The sequence below is a fragment of the Protobothrops mucrosquamatus genome, unplaced genomic scaffold (genome assembly GCF_001527695.2).
Source record: "Protobothrops mucrosquamatus isolate PMUCROS unplaced genomic scaffold, P.Mucros_1.0 scaffold113, whole genome shotgun sequence".
Taxonomy (NCBI): domain Eukaryota; kingdom Metazoa; phylum Chordata; class Lepidosauria; order Squamata; family Viperidae; genus Protobothrops; species Protobothrops mucrosquamatus.
This window is the reverse complement of record NW_015386485.1, coordinates 1,352,084-1,372,832: the sequence shown is the minus strand read 5'-3', so window position 1 is coordinate 1,372,832 and position 20,749 is coordinate 1,352,084. Positions and strand designations below refer to the sequence as shown.

General features: G+C 37.8%; 1 protein-coding gene across 4 annotated transcripts in view; it reads left to right on the top strand.

Moving 5' to 3' along the window:
• Nucleotides 1–14,281, top strand: part of BTBD11 (BTB domain containing 11) — a 206,191-nt gene extending 191,910 nt beyond the window's left edge. For all 4 annotated transcript variants that reach the window (XM_029283505.1, XM_015812837.1, XM_015812838.1 and 1 more), the window contains 5 exons: nt 7,349–7,451; nt 8,524–8,605; nt 10,686–10,754; nt 11,187–11,300; nt 12,679–14,281. In XM_029283505.1, coding sequence (XP_029139338.1) covers nt 7,349–7,451; nt 8,524–8,605; nt 10,686–10,754; nt 11,187–11,300; nt 12,679–12,888 — 578 coding nt within the window. In that variant the 3' untranslated portion in view covers nt 12,889–14,281. The remainder of the gene's footprint in view (nt 1–7,348; nt 7,452–8,523; nt 8,606–10,685; nt 10,755–11,186; nt 11,301–12,678) is intronic.
• The last annotated feature ends 6,468 nt before the right edge of the window (nt 14,282–20,749 follow it).

The following is a 20,749-nucleotide window of genomic DNA, read 5'->3' as shown; positions in this document are numbered from 1 at the left end:
TTTTGGGACCTTCTGACAAGCAAAGTCAATGGGGAAACCAGATTTGTTAAAGATTGCATGATTCACTTCTGTAAAATGGAGCAAAAACTCATTTAAAAACTATCTCACTTGGCAACAGATGTGTTAGGCTCAATTGTGTTCATAAATCAAGGGCTATCTGCATTTTCCAGATTTATTTGTTTTATTATTATTAATCTTCGCTAACTTTGTATCTTCTATAAGCCAAGACCAGCATGATCACTGTTATTGAAGCTGGAAACAAATTGTATTAAAAGAGATCTGGTGTTTAGATATAATCAAGAATACTGACAAATAAAAAAATAAACCGTGGCTTATATATTGATGTAAAATATATAACCCCACCCAACTCCTTTCCCCAGACTTTGGCAGTTCATAATCCTCCCTGCAGGAAAAATAAAATAATATATAACATTCAATTTCATTATTTAGCGTATGGCAACCTTGAATATAAAAATACGGTACTCCAAAATTTATCACTGTGCTCAGAAATGTTGCAAAGTGCAACTTTCAGTTTGAGCCTTTAGACAAAGCAAAGAAATTGTTTTCTTTTTTTTAAATACATATTTTATTAATTTTCTAATTTTACAATCATGAGTACTTAATAAACGACGTGTTGTCTGGGAAGCAGGAGGAGGTGGAGGGGCAGCCAGGGTTCTGGAGCTGCCTCTGCTGCTCGCTAGCAGATCGACGAGGCAGCGGATCTCGCACATCAGCTAATGTGTTGTCTGAGTCTATTAGTAATTCAGTGGTACATACTAACTTTCTCAGTCTAGTTCCAATACTACACCATCCAGTGCTTCCTTGGTCCTCTATTTTTCCAGTGGTATATATTTTTCCACACTGGGCAAATATAATTATTGTTACTGTTAATACATATACAATTAAATATAGACATCTTTATCACATTTTCCTGGTATTATACATATCGATAGTGTCAGTTTATTATATCTTTTCTAGCCAGAACATATCTCAATTGCATTTGCACTTAAAATCAATTTGTTCTATCAATATCCTGTTTTTCCCACTTTTTAAAAAAAAATAATTTCCCATCAGTGTTCAAAATATTTATATCGCTTGTAATTTTCTCATAATAAATTATATTTGGGTAACCAAAAGCTTCCCTTATTCAAACCCTTTTAGAAATTTTCATATTTCCAATCTCATAACAAAGTATAATATTACAAATCCTATCCTTCTAATTATAATACTTTTATTTCTAAAAGTTATCTATTTTCTTAACCATATTCAAACATCTGTTTAATAGTATAATATCTCATCTAATGGGTCAAAACCTCTATTTTCTTCAGTCTTACTCTAGCTTTCTTCCTTTGCCAAATAACTTTCAAAGTCAGTGCATTTGAATCATCAAGTAATTCTTCCTCTGTTTTTGTATATATTGTTTGGAATGAAGAAGAAAATTTGATTGAAGTATTTTTGGAAGAACGCTCAACCCATTTATATTCATTAAACAGCCTCCATCCTTCTCCTTCAGTTTTTCTTTTCATTTCTTGTTTGTCGATATTCAGCATTTCTCCTAACAACTTTATCATCCATTCAATCAGCTTTTCTTCCTTATCCTCAAATATCTTGACAAGTAAGATATCTTTTCCATTTCCGGTGTTATCACTGCATCTTCTAATTTTTCATTTGTCTATATCTGTCTGTTAATTCATTCCTTTAGGTCAGTGGTGGCGAACCTATCGCACGCATGCCAGAGGCGGCACTCAGAGCCCTCTCTGCCAGCATGCGCACCATGCCCCAGAGATGGCAACCGTCCCTCTTCAACCATCCGCCCGCTAACTTGCTGAGGTCCCACATGGCTGGATGCATCCCAGCACGACTGGTTTCCCTCCCCTCCATCCCATCCCTCCTGGCCTCGCATGCTCTCCTTTTCCCAGGCATGACCCACTGCATCGCTTCCTCAGCTGTCGGCCATCCGTCCAGCTCAGAGGCGGCTTCTCTGAACTGCTGGCGGTGGGCTGCGGAGCCTCAGAGTGTGCTGGTCAAGGGGCCGGCAGGCTGTGGCTGCTGATGGACATTGTCTGCCCCCATGCTCTCGCTGGCCTCTGTGTGCGGGGACCGATGGTGTCAGGCAGCAGCCACCCCGGCCCCTGCCCCGCCTTGCCCTGCGGCAATGACACCCCTACCCTGCCTCGCCTTGCCTTGCCTTACCCCTCAGGACGAGCTTCCTGCCCACTGCCCCACCTGCCAGAGACCCCCTGGATCTCCCCCAACCCTGCCCGGCCCCCACAGGCATCCCTCCCCATGAGCAACATCGAGGTGACCACGCCCACCTTGGCCACACCCACCCAGTCTGCCATGACCACCACAGCCACACCCACCCAGTGGGCCACGCCCACCTGGCACCCGGCGATAAATAAGTGGGTTTTGGGTTGCAGTTTGGGCACTCGGTCTCTAAAAGGTTCGCCATCATTGCTTTAGGTCCTCCATCATTGGATCCGTTTTTTTCTAATTTTCCTTCTGTTTTCTGGATTACTAGTTCCTTCTTTGTAGTCATTGTCTGGATTTGTAAGTTTAGGTTAGAAAATTGTTCTTTTATCTCATTTGCATTATTTTTAGTCTCATCATGAAATAAAACAATTGTCTCTTGGATTGATTTCAACATAGAAAGAATTTCTTTGTGAGATTCATTAACATTTTCTAGTTGGTACTGTATATCAAGCTGGGGGCTTCGGAGACAAGTATTAAAGATGGTTTTTTACCATTTGAGGCTAAGTATGAAACACCCATTTTGTTTTTGTATGTAGTCTTTATAGTCCACTAGGGTCACCAATACAGATAAGCAGCCCAAGAGGTTTTTTTCCCTTTTCCCAGCTGCAGTCTGCAAAAGTGAAAGTTTCCAGGAACAACAAAGAGTCTTATCTAAGTCTGGGCTTCCAGCCAAGTTTCCTTTAAGCATAATAAATTGTAGTGCCATGATTCATTTCATTTCATTTATTTCATTTATTTCATTTATACCCCGCCCTTCTCCCGGAGGACTCAGGGCGGCTTACAGCCAGTTTAAAACAATCCCACATAAATACCAAATACAAATCTAAAATAATTAAGAATAAATATTTGAATTGGCCGCTCTATTAAAATTTTGTTAAAACCAATTAAAATACCCCCTAGGCCAGTCNTTTTGGGACCTTCTGACAAGCAAAGTCAATGGGGAAACCAGATTTGTTAAAGATTGCATGATTCACTTCTGTAAAATGGAGCAAAAACTCATTTAAAAACTATCTCACTTGGCAACAGATGTGTTAGGCTCAATTGTGTTCATAAATCAAGGGCTATCTGCATTTTCCAGATTTATTTGTTTTATTATTATTAATCTTCTCTAACTTTGTATCTTCTATAAGCCAAGACCAGCATGATCACTGTTATTGAAGCTGGAAACAAATTGTATTAAAAGAGATCTGGTGTTTAGATATAATCAAGAATACTGACAAATAAAAAAATAAACCGTGGCTTATATATTGATGTAAAATATATAACCCCACCCAACTCCTTTCCCCAGACTTTGGCAGTTCATAATCCTCCCTGCAGGAAAAATAAAATAATATATAACATTCAATTTCATTATTTAGCGTATGGCAACCTTGAATATAAAAATACGGTACTCCAAAATTTATCACTGTGCTCAGAAATGTTGCAAAGTGCAACTTTCAGTTTGAGCCTTTAGACAAAGCAAAGAAATTGTTTTCTTTTTTTAAATACATATTTTATTAATTTTCTAATTTTACAATCATGAGTACTTAATAAACAACATGTTGTCTGGGAAGCAGGAGGAGGTGGAGGGGCAGCCAGGGGTCTGGAGCTGCCTCGGCTGCTCGCTAGCAGACCGACGAGGCAGCGGATCTCGCACATCAGCTAATGTGTTGTCTGAGTCTATTAGTAATTCAGTGGTACATACTAACTTTCTCAGTCTAGTTCCAATACTACACCATCCAGTACTTCCTTGGTCCTCTATTTTTCCAGTGGTATATATTTTTCCACACTGGGCAAATATAATTATTGTTACTGTTAATACGTATGCAATTAAATATAGACATCTTCATCACATTTTCCTGGTATTATACATATCGATAGTGTCAGTTTATTATATCTTTTCTAGCCAGAACATATCTCAATTGCATTTGCACTTAAAATCCATTTGTTCTATCAATATCCTGTTTTTCCCGCTTTTGAAAAAAAATTAATTTCCCATCAATGTTCAAAATATCTATATCGCTTGTAATTTTCTCATAATAAATTATATTTGGGTAACCAAAAGCTTCCCTTATTCAAATCCTTTTAGAATTTTCATATTTCCCATCTCATAACAAAGTATAATATTACAAATCCTATCCTTCTAATTATAATAATACTTTTATTTCTAAAAGTTATCTATTTTCTTAACCATATTCAAACATCTGTTTAATAGTATAATATCCCATCTAATGGGTCAAAACCTCTATTTTCTTCAGTCTTACTCTAGCTTTCTTCCTTTGCCAAATAACTTTCAAAGTCAGTGCATTTGAATCATCCTCTGTTTTTGTATATATTGCTTGGAATGAGGAAGAAAATTTGATTGAAGTATTTTTGGAAGAACGCTCAACCCATTTATATTCATTAAACAGCCTCCATCCTTCTCCTTCAGTTTTTCTTTTCATTTCTTGTTTGTCGATATTCAGCATTTCTCCTAACAATTTTATCATCCATTCAATCAGCTTTTCTTCCTTATCCTCAAATATCTTGACAAGTAAGATATCTTTTCCATTTCCGGTGTTATCACTGCATCTTCTAATTTTTCATTTGTCTATATCTGTCTGTTAATTCATTCCTTTAGGTCAGTGGTGACGAACCTATGGCACGCGTGCCAGAGGCGGCACTCAGAGCCCTCTCTGCCAGCATGTGCACCATGCCCCGGAGATGGCAACCGTCCCTCTTCAACCATCCGCCCGCTAACTCGCCGAGGTCCCACATGGCCGGATGCATCCCAGCACGACTGGTTTCCCTCCCCTCCATCCCATCCCTCCTGGCCTCGCATGCCCTCCTTTTCCCAGGCATGACCCACTGCATCGCTTCCTCAGCTGTCAGCCGGCCGTCCAGCTCAGAGGCGGCTTCTCTGAACTGCTGGCGCCGGGCTGCGGAGCCTCAGAGTGTGCTGGTCGAGGGGCCGGCAGGCTGTGGCTGCTGATGGACATTGTCTGCCCCCATGCTCTTGCTGGCCTCTGTGTGCGGGGGCCGATGGTGTCAGGCAGCAGCCACCCTGGCCCCTGCCCCGCCTTGCCCTGCGGCAGTGACACCCCTACCCTGCCTCACCTTGCCTTGCCTTACCCCTCAGGACGAGCCTCCTGCCCACTGCCCCACCTGCCAGAGACCCCCTGGATCTCCCCCAACCCTGCCCGGCCCCCACAGGTGTCCCTCCCCACGAGCAACATCAAGGTGACCACGCCCACCTTGGCCACACCCACCCAGTCTGCCATGACCACCACAGCCACACCCACCCAGTGGGCCACGCCCACCTGGCACCCGGCAATAAATATGTGGGTTTTGGGTTGCAGTTTGGGCACTCGGTCTCTAAAAGGTTCGCCATCATTGCTTTACGTCCTCCATCATTGGATCCGTTTTTTTCTAATTTTCCTTCTGTTTTCTGGATTACTAGTTCCTTCTTTGTAGTCATTGTCTGGATTTGTAAGTTTAGGTTAGAAAATTGTTCTTTTATCTCATTTGCATTATTTTTAGTCTCATCATGAAATAAAACAATTGTCTCTTGGATTGATTTCAACATAGAAAGAATTTCTTTGTGAGATTCATTAACATTTTCTAGTTGGTATATCAAGCTGGGGGCTTCGGAGACAAGTATTAAAGATGGTTTTTACCATTTGAGGCTAAGTATGAAACACCCATTTTGTTTTTGTATGTAGTCTTTATAGTCCACTAGGGTCACCAATACAGATAAGCAGCCCAAGAGGTTTTTTCCCTTTTCCCAGCTGCAGTCTGCAAAAGTGAAAGTTTCCAGGAACAACAAAGAGTTTTATCTAAGTCTGGGCTTCCAGCCAAGTTTCCTTTAAGCATAATAAATTGTAGTGCCATGATTCACCACTAGATGTCATTGACACTGTCTTCCAGCTTTCCAAATTCAAGCCTATTTTACAGACTTTCAAATATCTTTTTTTTAAAAGTCTCAAAGGTACTTTTAGTCCCCAAATTTAAAAGCCATATATCTGTATTAATTCCAAATTGATAGTTTTCACTATTTCCCCCAAAACAATTAATTTGCTGCTTTTCTTTTCCTGAGGGAGTGGAGCAAAAACTTCCCTTCTCACTCTCATTGGGGAGGATTCTTTGCTTAGGGCATTCTTTTTTCCAGGAGAGAAGTATTAAGGTCATAAAAACAGGATAAAGTCTCACCCAGTTCCATCCACATTGCTCAAAAATTGCTAGTTAGTGCTTATCTTTGGTTGTCAGCAGCTTCTGACTGGCCACACGAATGTAGTCAGTCTTTCTCCCACCAGTTTGGAGGGCTTCCTCAGATCCAGCAAAAGCCCCCCCTCCATGATCGACGAGGGTCCCCTCCTTCTTGCTGCCTCTCTGGGGTGACTTTTTAGGGTCCCCAGCGGGACGAAATTGAACATGGGAGCCTGTCACACCACGACACCTAACCGGAAGCAAGAAATTGTTTTCTTAATACTGGCCTTGAGTGTCCTATAAAGGTAGCAAACAATTATTTTTATATTTTTATTTCATAGGAAAGATGCTTGTGGGATTGTCTTCCCAAGATAGCATAATTGTGGTTATTGTGGTTTTTAGTATCGCCTGTTCACCGCCCTGAGTCCCGTAAGGGAGATAGGGCGGTATATAAATTTAATAAATAAATAAATAAATAAATAAATAATAATTTGATTAATTGGGGTGCTACGGATGGACTTGGGAATGGGGCATTTCTCCTTCTGTCTTAGGCAGCACAAGTATCTTAGACTGCTCTGAAGCATATCTGTTACCTTTAAAAATAGTTTTAGAATCTCTTTCAGTGGCTTGGAATGCATTTTGGATGACAATATTTCAGTATATGCCCTATGAAAAACTTCCTGCTTGAGCAGGGGGTTGGACTAGAAAACCTCCAAGTCCCTTCCGACCCTATTATTTTATGTTCTATGTTCTTCAAAATAACTTCAAGGGTGTATTCATCTTAAATTATGCTCTTTTATAATGAGGACCAAATATATTAGTGTTTTAATTTACTCCAGTTAAAATGTCTTTCTCTTGTTTTTTGTTTGCTTTTTTCTTTGGGGTGGTGTTGTTTTTTTAAAAATTAATCTGTGGTTTTTTGTCATTTCAGATCCTCATTTTCTCAACAATAAAGAGATGTCAGATGTTACATTCCTTGTGGAAGGAAGACCATTTTATGCACACAGAGTATTACTATTTACTGCATCCCCTAGGTATTTATACATATTTATAGATGAATATGGCATAAATTTGGTTTTAGCATTTTGGATTACAAAAGGCAGGCAGATTTATGAGTTACCCAAGAGGAATTTGCAATTAAGTTTATATTTCTTCATTCACTGAAGAAATTGCTGGCTGAAAAGTGTGGTAGAATCCAGAAAGGGACATGAAAAGCATAAGGAGAAAGAATACAGATCAATTAGGAGTTTGGTAGTCTTCTTAGGGAAACTATGTTCATCAGTCAAAATATGTTTCTGCTCTAATGCTAAAGTCTTACTCTAAAAGTCAGTATTAATAATACATCTCCAGATTAAAGTTGGAGAAATATGCTTGCTATTATGAATGTAGAGTCATTGTGGTATGTATGATTAGACACTAGTTTTCCTACTAGCTTTGAAGCTGAATAAAAGTAGACCTTCCTGGACGGAAGGTCTACCTTTATCACAACTGGAAGAATACTACCAAATTTTTTACAATTATGAATATAAGGTATTGGGAGCCAAACATAATTTTTCCTCTTTGCCAAGGCCTTTTCTTCTCTGAAGAGGAAAGGTGGGTTGGCTGTTGCTGAAGGCACTTGAGATGACCTCAAGAAGCTATTGCTAATTACTGTTCTCTTACCCTTCTCTGAAACACTTCAGTTCTTGGCTACCTTCTTCTTAAAAAGGGCGGTGGAAGTGAAGAAATTAGATATTTCTTTAATATCTAATTTGGCCTTTCTGAGTGTTCTGCTTTCAAAATGAGATGTCAGAATTACTACTTAGCACAAAAACTGACTATTTGAACAAGGCTGGCTAGTACAACTGGTGATCTGGCATTCCGAAATTCAGCAGTTCATAGCTTTGGCTGCTACTGACAGACCCTGGAGCATATCTTTTCTACATTAAAAAATGTAGAGTAAATGAGTCTTGTCCTTGTATGTGAACTTTATACCATGCGGTTGCAAAGGCTAGTTTTTACCCCAAAACCTTTTTTTCCTTTTCTTTGTGATGGTATATTTTTTTACAAATTTACAAATTATAAATTCTCTTGAAATAGCAAATATATTTGGATGTTTCTGTGTAGGTTTAAAGCCCTGTTGTCCAGCAAACCCGCATCTGATAGCACTTTCATTGAGATCAGCTATGTGAAGTATCCCATTTTCCAGGTAATGTGAAGAAATCTCAATATAAATAATAGAACAAAAGAAATTTCCTGAAATATGGACTCTAATTACTGTTTTCAGCTTTGTTATTAATTGGAACCAAACTGCATATGAATGACATTGATCTACTTTATGGCCTGGTCATAGAATTAAATATTTTAACATTTATATAGAATGGTAATCAGGTTTAAAAAGTGAAATTACTAGCAAAGTTTGAAATCTGAGGTCAATTAGATCAATTTTGTTTCTTTGATTGTTTGACTTTTATCAGACCTTAATTTTTATTTTGTAAATAGCTCAAGGCAGTGAACTTACACAATACCCCTTCATTGTCCTCCTATTTCTCCCACAAAAACAATCTTGTGAGGTGGGTTAGGCTGAGAGAGAGTGACTAACCCAAAGTCACCCAGCCATTGTTTCATGCCTAAGGCAAGACTAGAACTTACACTCTCCTAGTTTCTACACCAACAGCTTAAACACTATACCAAATTGCACTCTTCATCTGTCCACCATAAATGCTTCTAAAGAATTTCTTAAGTATCTGGGGGACCATCTATCCCATCAGGAATATATCTGAATGTTAAGAAACCCAAGAAAGGCTCTTTTGAACATACCTTCTGCCTTTTTTCCTGTTGCTTTCGTGCCTTCTCGCAGCAGTTCAAAACCATATAAAGATAGAAAGAGTACAGAGAAGAGCAACAAAGATGATTAGGGGACTGGAGGCAAAAGCATATAAGGAACGGTTGCTGGAATTGGGTATGTCTAGTTTAACGAAGAGAAGGACGAGGGGGGACATGATAGCAGTGTTCCAATATCTCAGGGGCTGCCACAAAGAAAAGGGAGTCAAGCTATTCTCCAAAGCACCTGAAGGCAGGACAAGAAGCAACGGGTGGAAACTAACCAAAGAGAAAAGCAACCTAGAACTAAGGAGAAACTTCCTGACAGTTAGAACAATTAACCAGTGGAACAACCTGCCTCCAGAAGCGGTGAATGTGCCAACACTCGAAGTTTTAAAGAAAAAATTGGACAGCCATTTGTCTGAAATGGTATAGGGTTTCCTGCCTGAGCAGGGGGTTGGACTAGATGACCTCCAAGGTCCCTTCCAACTTTATCATTATTATTATCACATATAAAGATGCAACTCTTTCACAGACTTTTAATTCTTCATTGATTTTATGCCACTTCTAGTGTTTATTTCAATTTATGTTTTTAGTTTTTATATTTTGCTTTTTAAATTTGTTTGGCTGCCTTTAGCAGTAATCAATCAATCAAATGAACATTTTATGTCAGAAGTGAGGTCCTTCAATTACTAATATTACACATTTCTTTTTAAATTTCTCATATTGAGGTTTTCAGCAGTATGAATAATTAAGTGTTCCTTAATTATTTTGAAAGAGGTGTCTTAAAGAAAAGTTGCCAGGTTTAGCTTGCCTTTCATAGGAGCATGACTGGCAGAGATTTACCAGGTGAAGGCTTCCCTTGTGTTGCATTTGCATACTATAGTGAAATTTTCCCTTGCCTTGCTTTTGCATATCAAATTTATTCCCACAAAACTGCTGCTAAATAGAGAATATGAGCTCTCTTAAGAGGAAAATTAGTTGTTAATTCCAAAGTTGCAGCCAGTAGGTTTCCTTTATCAAGAATCCCTGAGTGAAAATAACAGAAACAAGAACTTTTTCGCCGAGCCCTGAAGGCCCATCTATTCTGTGCGGCCGGCCTGGCGTAGTTTGATTATGTTTTAGTGGGGGTTTTGTATGGGGTACTTTTAGAGCAGGCCTGTTATTTAATTTGATTTTAGAACAGAAACTTGTGTATATTTATTGTGGTTTTTTATTATTGCCTGTTCACCGCCCTGAGTCCCGTAAGGGAGATAGGGCGGTATATAAATTCAGTAAATAACTACTCACCAGGCATAAAGAGATAAGGGTTGTCTTTTCAATATATCCTAAAATGTATTAATACTATTTCATTCTTTTCTGTTTTCCATTTTGGAATAACATTGCTTTATCATTTTTCCCTTAGTGTTCAACAACTTCAAAAACAAATGTATTTTTGTAATGTATGGATTTTTTTGTGGTTTCAGCTTATTATGCAGTATCTCTATTGTGGAGGTTCAGAATCTCTTCTCATTAAAAACAATGAAGTGATGGAGGTAAGAGGCATCTTATACTAAAAACTGCTATTATTATTGCGTGTGCTAAATTACTAGATTTGGCTGAATGAAAATATTTGGAACTGACATGAATGATAAATTAATTGAATTGATTTCGCTGCCTGGAGTTTGATGAAATGGGCGTCTGTGTAGATGTGATCAGTAAATTAATAAAAATCTTTCTTGCATGTAGAATTTTTTTGACCCATAGATTTTTTTTTTATGTGTAAAGTGCTGTAAAAGCATGCAATTACATTGCCTGGTAACTTTTGGGGAAAAGAAAAAAATGAAGAAGATAGCACCCATAGTTTTCAGTTTTATTAGATACTATTTGAAATGCTACAATATGTACAAAGACAGACCAGACCTTTCGGTGCCCACAAAAATGGTTACCCTCCCCAAACCTGTAATAATCTTTTTCTCATTTTTCAGCTCCTATCTGCTGCTAAATTTTTCCAGCTTGAAGCATTGCAACGTCACTGTGAGATCATCTGTGCAAAAAGTATCAACACAGAAAATTGTGTGGATATTTATAATCATGCCAAGGTAACTCAATATTATTGCTCATATATACTTATTGGTGCAAGTGTCCATGCCTAGCCTCAGCAGAAAATATCCTTGGACAGGTGTCAAGGTCTAATTGTTGCAATCCTGGCCTAATTTTTGCCTCTGCTTTGTTGTATCTTCCTGTGCCATTAGAGTGAGAAATTGCATTGGCAGGTCCAGTTGTAAAAGTTTTTTCCCATCCTTCCCAAAGGTGTTCTCCTGGGCAGTTGATAACGATAGTGGGGTTTACACAGATGGGCAGTTATTGAAATTCTAATGAATAGCAGTAGGATAGGACTCACTCTAGCTATATACGACATGGCTATTAATATTGTGTATATCATAATGCATAGGAATTTAGTCTGTTTAATCCTGAAGAAATACAGGGCTAAGATTAGAGTTAGGATTAGTATTCTGTACAGATAAGCTTGCTGCTGACTTTATGCAGTTGTGATTGCTCCTAAAAAAAGTAACACTAAAATTGGGAAACAAACAATATACCTATCAAACTACATATCCATTGCACTATTCTTTTTGAGGTATAGTAGTGAGTGGCAGGGTTGAATCTATAGAGTGAAAGGGTGTAACTTCAAAGCCCATCTCCCAGAAAACCTTGGATTTATACACTGTGCGTGGCCCACCTTCTACCAGCCTGTTGTAGTTTACCACTGGCACCACCTGCCTTCCTTGGGGAGTACAGTATCTTACAGCTTCACTTTTTGAGCAATCATTGTATATTTTTCCTATCCATTTTTTCTTTCACTTCATAATTCCAGAAAGCATCCTTTTTCATATTTCCTATTAGATAGTTCCATACATTTGTGAGTCAGTCCATAATACATTTTTTTTCACTCTGTTCAAAGCCATTTCCAGATTTTCTTTCATTAAGTCTATTTTTTATTCAGCTCTATTTAATTTTAGGAAGAAAATCCAATCCTTTAACATTCCATATAACATTAAATATTGTTAATACAACTAAACCCTAGTGTAGCAGATGTTGGGTTTAACAGGCAAAATCTATTGAACACAAACTTAGTTCAAATTATCATTACTGTATTGGGACTTCTTAAATCCTCAAAATAATTTCTCCCTTGCCAGAAGTATTTAATACCCAGAAGGAAAGATAAAATAGTTTTTTTTCTGGTAAATTAGTATCAGGAGGTCAGATTAAATTTAATGTTGTTTGTTCTAAGTGAGACATTTGTCACATAGACTGTAATACGCAAGTAGTTGTACCTTAGATTGCCAAGAGATATTGTATACTGTTGAATAAGCCTAAAGCAACGTGAGCTGAAGAATTAACTTCAGTGAGCAATTACAGTTTGTATATTTATTTGTGTTTCTTTTTCTCTTCCTACCCTTCATTATCCATCTTCAGTTTCTTGGAGTCACAGAACTAGCTTCTTTTTGTGAGGGTTACTTTCTAAAAAATATGATGGTCTTAATTGAAAACGAAGCTTTCAAGCAGTTGCTGTATGACAAAAATGGAGATTCACCTGGCCAAAATGTTCTACAAGATTTACAGAGGACGTTGGCAACACGGATCCAATCGATTCATTTATCATCCTCAAAAGGCTCCATTGTATAAAGTTCTGGAAGTTTTTGAAGTTTCATCAGAGACACTGCACGTGAAATGTTGCTGTTGTATTATCTTAAGCAAATATATAATTCTTTTCCTACTGGAATATTACATTGTGGTTATGGGCCAAAGGTGCTGCCACTTACTTGAATCTTCTTTTGGGCAAGATGTTGTGGTACAAGTGACTCCTGGGCATTTTTGGAACTACAAGGGTGCGTTGGTGTCCTGTGAATAACTGTTATTCACATTCTGGGTGCAGAAGTGCTGTTGTGTAGCTAATGCCAGCAGAAGATGGGCTAAGTGCTGATAAAGAGCAGAAGCCCTGAAATAACAAGAATGCCATGGAACAATTCTTTGACAAAACCAACACATCAGGTTTTTATTACACAATATTCTGTTCTGTTTCTTATTTTCTTGTTTGGGAGGAAAGGCTAAGTCCTGTAATAGTTCCCACTTTCAAAGTCCATTGTATTACACATTTAAGAAATATAGGACTGGATTACTTGCATATTAGCAAAATTTAAAAAAAATGATAAGACTGTTAAAATGTGAAAACCTATTTTCACAATTTGTTAGTGATGGGATTTTTTTTTTTAGATGTTTCCTAAATAACTGGGTTGGCTCTGAATTGCTTTCCCCAAAAGATATATTTAAAATTGAATGTAATATGTTAGGTTTGGTTATTCTTTTGTTTTTAATGGTGAAACATGCACTATGTAAACATATATATGAAAATGGATCGGTTCATCAGCTTTCTTTAAAACTGATATAATCTTGCCCAAATGTTCTGATTACACCAAAGAGGTGCAATTACCAAGAATTTAATATTTGGGGTAGGGGGAAAATCTGCATGCTAGTTGTGGTTTGGGACTTAAAACAGCAATGAAATTCAACATGCATTTTGCATGGTAATGGTACTCGTGAAATGTTATGTTTGTGCTTAATTTTTCCAAGCAAAATGACAATGCAATGTTCGTTCACTGTCAATTCCATTTGTGAAGTTGTATTTCAGGGTTTATTTTCTAGATGCATACAGTTCCCACAGAGCAGAGATTTAAAGATGAAGATTTCTAATTATATACAAAAGGTCAATCCTGGGTCTATATTAAGGGAAAAGATGGTATTTTGTTATTAGGGAGAGGTTGTGATCAAGATGATTTATTTTAATTATATATTAAATATATGCTATAGAGTGATTTCTTGCCATAAATTCAGAACGAGTCAACTATATGCTTATAGAGGCCTGTACCAGGCCTTGGATTATTCAGTGACAAATATTTTTAAGACAACTTAATAAGTGCCACACAAACTCGACAATGTTGATTGGATCAGTTGTTATTTTGTGGACTGCAGGTGCACTAGATTCCATCAGAATCTTTTATCATGCTAACTTTCCTTTGATAAAAAATGAATTATGGCTGGTTCATAAGCTTTGAAATATTTGTGATGATGATGGCGCAAAAGAACAATTATATTCTTTTATAAAGGTGCTACTTCTTGTTTAAAGATTTTTTTAAAAAAATGTATACAGGAATCCAATTTTTGTAATAGAAGGTAAGAAAAGAAAGCTCTGGACAATCCTCCTTAGTTGCTACTTAAACCATTGTAAGCAACAGCACTTGCAAAGGTGCCTAAACTACCTTAATGTTCCAGAGGCACAGATCGGTGACTGAATAGTCTTGCCCAACTTTGCTATGTGTTCTGTAATTAGCCTCTTCCTTTCTCTGAATGTTGCAGTGCTAAAGAGGTAAGAAGCTGACCACTCTTGTGGCTGCCTCCTTGAAATCTTTCCCTTATGGCTGTGCTTCCTAGAAAGTAAGACAGCAGATGGGCTGTTGTAACATCCGTGTGAAAGCCTTGTATGCATTAATTGCCAAGTTGCCAAACTGTGGTTCAGGATGTAGGATCATACAGCACTCAAAGTGTATAATTATTATTATTATTTTTACAAACTAAGGATGCATTCTAAGGCCAATTCTCACAACATGGTAGAACCAGGCCAACACAATGAGCCACAATATGGTTTGTTTGGGCATAGCATGTTATAAGAACCCTGCCATTTATTTTGTGAAGTCAGATTTAGAGCTAATCTTGTAATGAGAAACTAATTTAAGCTAAATAATTATTGTGATGTAACATTTGTGAATATAAGAAACAAAACAAATGGTTTTTAAACTGTGTGCATGTCCTGTTCAACCCTGAGGGCTTGTTCTGTTTTGAAAGGAAGAAGGAATGTTAAATGGCATTCATGAAAACAGTTAAGACGTATGTCCATCTTAGCGGTACTGGCCTATAAATACCAAAGGAAGTGGGGCAGGGAAGAAGAAAAGCTTGTAGATGGATCCTCTTGATCAGAAGTTTAAAAATCCAGAAATACAGAGACTGTTGCACAAATCTTTGAATTCTCATATAATGGAAGAAAGCTACAGGTAGTCCTCAACTTACAACAATTCATTTAGTGACTGCTCAAAATTACAACACTGGAAAAGTGACTTATGACCGTTTTTCACACTTAAACCACCGTTGTAGCATCCCCATGGTCACATGACCAAAATTCAGATGCTTGGCAACTGACTCATATTTATGACAGCTGCAGTGTTCCAGGGTGATGTGATCACTTTTTACGAACTTCTGACAAAGTCAATGGGGCAGCCAGAGTCATTTAACAACTGTATTGTAACTTAACAGCTGCAGTAATTCACTTAACAACTGTGGCAAGTAAGGTCATAAAATGGGGCAAAACTCCTTAAAAACTGTCTCACTTAGCAGTAGAAATTGTGGGATCAATTGTGATCATAAGTTGAGGACTACCTGTACTTCTCTACTTTTTCAGTGTGGCTGCCAATGGCCTCTCCCCTCTTATTGACCCAGGCCTTGGAGGCTTTCAAAATCACTGCCATGTTTAAGGAGGGCCTACTGAGATCCTTTCTAGGCTACTCGGACATGAATGGCAGCAATTGCATTCTTTCATCCTTTTCTGACAGGAAGAGCATGCTGCAAGACAATGCAAATTAAAATTGCCTAGCTACAATTAGCTGAGGGTTTGTCCACTTATACTGCTGTGGCTTTTCCGGGTTGTGCCACTATCTTATCACATAAGTTCGTAGGATCTGGGACTCCTGGTTATCTACAGGAGAGAGAAAGAAGGTGATCTTTTATCTTTCTTTCTTTTTCAATGCAAATTAATAATAACAACTATTTTGGTTATTGTTCCAGAACTGATGTCAAATTTCAGTGTCAAATTTCTATTTTACATATTTACATTTCTTTGAAATTGAAAGTATACTTGGCTTTTATTGAAGTTACAAACTGATTGAAGGATTTAAAATGAAGATAGTATTGGTTTAGTGTTAAAATAATGTGCCAAATGTTAGCTACCTCATGGTCTACCACAAGATTTAATAAGATCTTAATGGACCATGAGGCTGGTGCATTTTTTTTCCTGTGTCTGCAATCTCCTAATTGAAAGATAGTTTTCATCCAAGTTTTTACTTCCTATCATTCTGCAAAGGCTCAAGTGTTGAATAACAAGCTTTTGGTACCAGCAGTGTGCTAACAATGCAACATAAATATTATTAAATAAATAACCAGATAAGTAAAAAGAAAACTTAGATCATATAACTAATTATGATTTAACATCTGCTGTTACTCTTGTTGTATAGGCTTTTGCTATACAGTTCCAACAGAAGCCATTTGTATAGTATCTTTTAAAAAGATATGTATTATGTATTAATCAAACAAGCCAACCATACATGATACCTTGCCTTTGTCTCTGACTGCCTTCTAAAGAAAAGAATTCCCAATATTAAATTTTCACTCATAAGTTTTATGTTACCATTAATCATCCTATTCTAGGAAGGCAAATAGAGGTAAAAGTAAGTCCATACATATAAATGGGACAATAATACAAGATAAAAGAGTAGTTGGAGAGAATAATAGTCATATTTTGATATAGTACAGGTAGTCCTTGACTTAACTGTTGATTACGTAATGACCATTCAAAGTTATGATGGACCCTCACAAAATCTACTTACGACCAGGCTTCCAAGTTCTGATGCTGCCTCCCCCCCCACGGTCACATGACTGCATTTTGGGCACTTGAAACCAGCCCACATAGATGACCATGGTCATCTAACTGTGATTTACAGTAGCTTTACTTCTGGTTTCTGGCAAAAGCTAGCACATAGTGGACAATGATTAGCTTAGCAACCACCATGTTAGTTTAACGACCTCTGTGAAAAAGGTCATAAAATTTGGATGGTCAAGTAGTTCTCCGTTTTATGACATGACTTACAATCATAATTTCTAGGCTCAATTATGGTCATAACCCAAACACTATCTGTAATAGATCTGATAGAGAGTTGGGACCAGGGCTTTTTTTCAGCCGGAACGCGGCGGAACCGCGTTCCGGCACCTTTTTCCGGGCCGGCCGCACCGGAAATAGCCCCTCCCGCACCGGAAATAGCCCCTCCCAAATTTTACTTGCATTCCTGTTCTCTAAAGGGGCGGTCCTAGGGTTTGATGAGGGCGTGGCCAGGTTTGAGTTCCGCCACCTTTTCTCTGANGGGAATTTAATCGCATGTAATTAAATTAATTTTATCTATTTTCAATGAGCTGCCTTTTGATAGACAATGAAGTGGATGTTTCATATTTTATGCAACTCCTGTTTGGTGTGGCTACAGGTCTCCAAAGATTTACAATTCTGCCACGTCAAAATAAATAGACTTTAAAATTCAGCATTCAGATTTTTCAATGGCATCAATGTCTGCATGACATTTCTTCACAATAAAAGTGATGTGTAACGGTGGGATACCCCATAATCTGGTTTCTTTTCTTAACAAGCTGATGTTAGCCAGCCATTACAGACAATATACACATTTACAGTTATGCACATACATATTTTGTATACACGTACATATACATTTCTCAGATACCTTTTTTGCTGAGTTAGAATAGATATGACTGAAGATGACACACATTTCAAAGATTCATTATCATTAAAGAACTGACTAGAATAAAGTAATCAAAATAAGACCAAATTCCAGCGATAGCTGTCATACTGCACTAAAGATTCTATCTATTTCCTGTCTCACACTTTAGTATGATGCTGTAGAATATTCAAAATCTCAGTGTGGCTGTATTCAAAATACAATTTTGGCTACATTCAAAATACAGTTTTGAGAGAAGTAATTTGGTAAAGGTCTGTGTTATCCAAAGCTCTCCCTTTTCCTGGCAGTAAAAATAGAATAAACAGTTTGAAATATAATGATAGCTCAAATCTGCTGACTGAACTGATCTTGCTCCTAATTTTTTCTGTCCCTGTTCTCTGACGTTACACACAGTCTAGTCTTAAAGCTCCAAAAAATATACTATAGCAATAACTCAGGAAGTATCCTAAAGATCTCTTCCATGGATACTTGGATACTTTTTGAATAAGCTGAGATTTTCTCCAATACATTGCAATCTAAAATATTAAACTATCATATAAGACTTGTACAATTCTATGTACTATATGTACAATACATAGATCAGAATAACAGATTGGAAGGGACCCTGGAGTCTTCTAATCCAACCCTCTGCTGAATTTCAATTTCAGACAAGTTGCTATCCAGTCTTTGCTTAAAAGCCTCCAATGATGGAGCGCTCCAACTTCTGAAGGCAAGCCATTCCATTGGTTAATTGTTCTCACTGTCAGGAAATTTCTCCTTAGTTCTAGGTTCTTTCCTGCAGAGCACAGAGTGCACTGATAATGTTATCTAATTGGGTAATGAAATGTCTAGAAGAAAACAACCAAACTCAGAGAGCATTAGGATCCTGGAATTTGTATGACCTAGATGAGATTTTCTCTGCTTAGCTCTGTAATAATGAGGCCAATCACAAATGAATGAATTTTTGATTGCAAATTGCTATGGCAAAATGAAATTGAGCATTACATATTCTGCCATTTTTGCCACTATCAATAATGGTGCATTGCATTCTCCTGGACAACCTTTTCCTCAAATTAAAATTGTGATAGACTTAATGCATTTGGGACCAATCTTTCTGATAAGTGTGCACAAGTCAACCATATTAAAGAAGTGCCACAAGAAACAAACAATAATTGTAATCCGATATCCCCCAAACTACTGATGTGTTGATGTAGTTTAGCCTCTGGCCAATGAGATGAAGAGAAGATCCACGCTTTGGGCTCCTTTAATTAAACAGTGTCATTTATCCAGGACCAGAAAGTGTGTTTTTCTGTTGTGATACCTGTCCTCTAGAACAGGGGTGTAAAACTGCCAGCCCGCGGGCCAGACACGTCACGTGGAAGCCGCACCCACCCCATTGCCGGCAATGGCAAAATCGGCCTGATACGTTGCGCAACGTCATGTGACGTCGCGAGTTTGACATGCCTGCTCTAGAATGTAATTCCAGAATATAAACTGTGAACACATATCAGAAATGTTATTCCCTCTCCCCCTTGAAAGTTCATGGAAATTATATTCATGACAGGAGCAGAAAAACTGTAATTTTCTTGTCTTACTCATTGAACTGTGTACAGGATTCTGATGATGTCATCCTTTATTAAGGTGCCTCAAAGTTTTCCACCAAGACATCCATCCTCTGTTATCAACAAAATCTATTATGGAGGAAAAGATGAAAACAGTTATGCAATGCTCTATTTTTTGTAGTAGAAGCACTTTGTGATTGCCTTTAGAAAGCCACATTTACTTTTGGATGACAGAAAAATGCAGAGAAAAATATTTTTGTTTTTGCTTATTTTCATATTAATAGAAAAACCAAACGTGTCAGTAGTGCAGAAATAGCACCAGGCTGATAGCATTATATTTGGTTGGATTAAAAAAAAACCCAGCATATTTCTCTAGAATGCCATTATAACTTCACTGACTTTCAAACAAAAGGGCTACTTTCACCTATGTTTCTGTCCTATCCTAGATTGAGCAATGACACAGCAAGTTTTGTAAGGTTTTTTTTCTTAAGTTTTTTGAACCAGTTACAATTAAAACAATTAAGAAGGCAGTTAGAATTATCAAATAATCGGGAAAAGTAAAGGGAAGGTGAGATCTTGCTAGGGTGGCATTAGAGGTTGAAGCCAATCGTTCAGAGATCCTGAGCCCAAGGCCCATAGAGCTCAGCCATAGCCATTAGAGCAGTGTTTCTCAACCTTGAGAAACACTGCATTAGAGACTAGAAGCAGGCCTAGAGTATCTGCAAATTTGGAAAAACAGGGCAGAGAAACAAAAGTGATCTGTATTCATCTAGGATTCAAATGTCAACTCAAACCATAAAATTTAGAGTAGAGCAAAAATAAAGGAATAAGACCTGACATTGAAGACTTTCTATAAAAAAGCAGATGTGGTTCAGTTAAACGTACTATCACCCTTGCAGTCTGAATAGTCAAGCAGGCCAGCATGGCTCTCTTCTTTGACGTTGCCAATGTCTCCTGAGGCTAAGTTAAAAAGAGTTGCCTAACTAAGACTTTGGAGAACTACTTGCTTTATGTTGCCCTCTAATTCCTGTATTGCCCAGGCCATGCTGACTGGGGTTAATGGAAGCAGGTTCAACATTGGGAGGCAACAGGTTGGGGAGGTTAAAATAGAGATTGCCAAATAGATGGACCGGTAGTCTGTTGTTTTACCAATTTGCTGTACACACCTCATTGAGATATTGTTTAAGATTTTTTTGACTAAACCATTGGCTGAATTGATATAATCAACATTAGATTACAGTTTAGTATAATGTGCTAATGCAATTAATATAAGGCAGTCATATGAATCTCAAATGTTGTGATAGAGGCCAAGCGGTAGATGATGACCTTTCTCTTTTTTAAAAGTTTGTTATCTGTGAAGAAGAAGGGAAACATTAAACA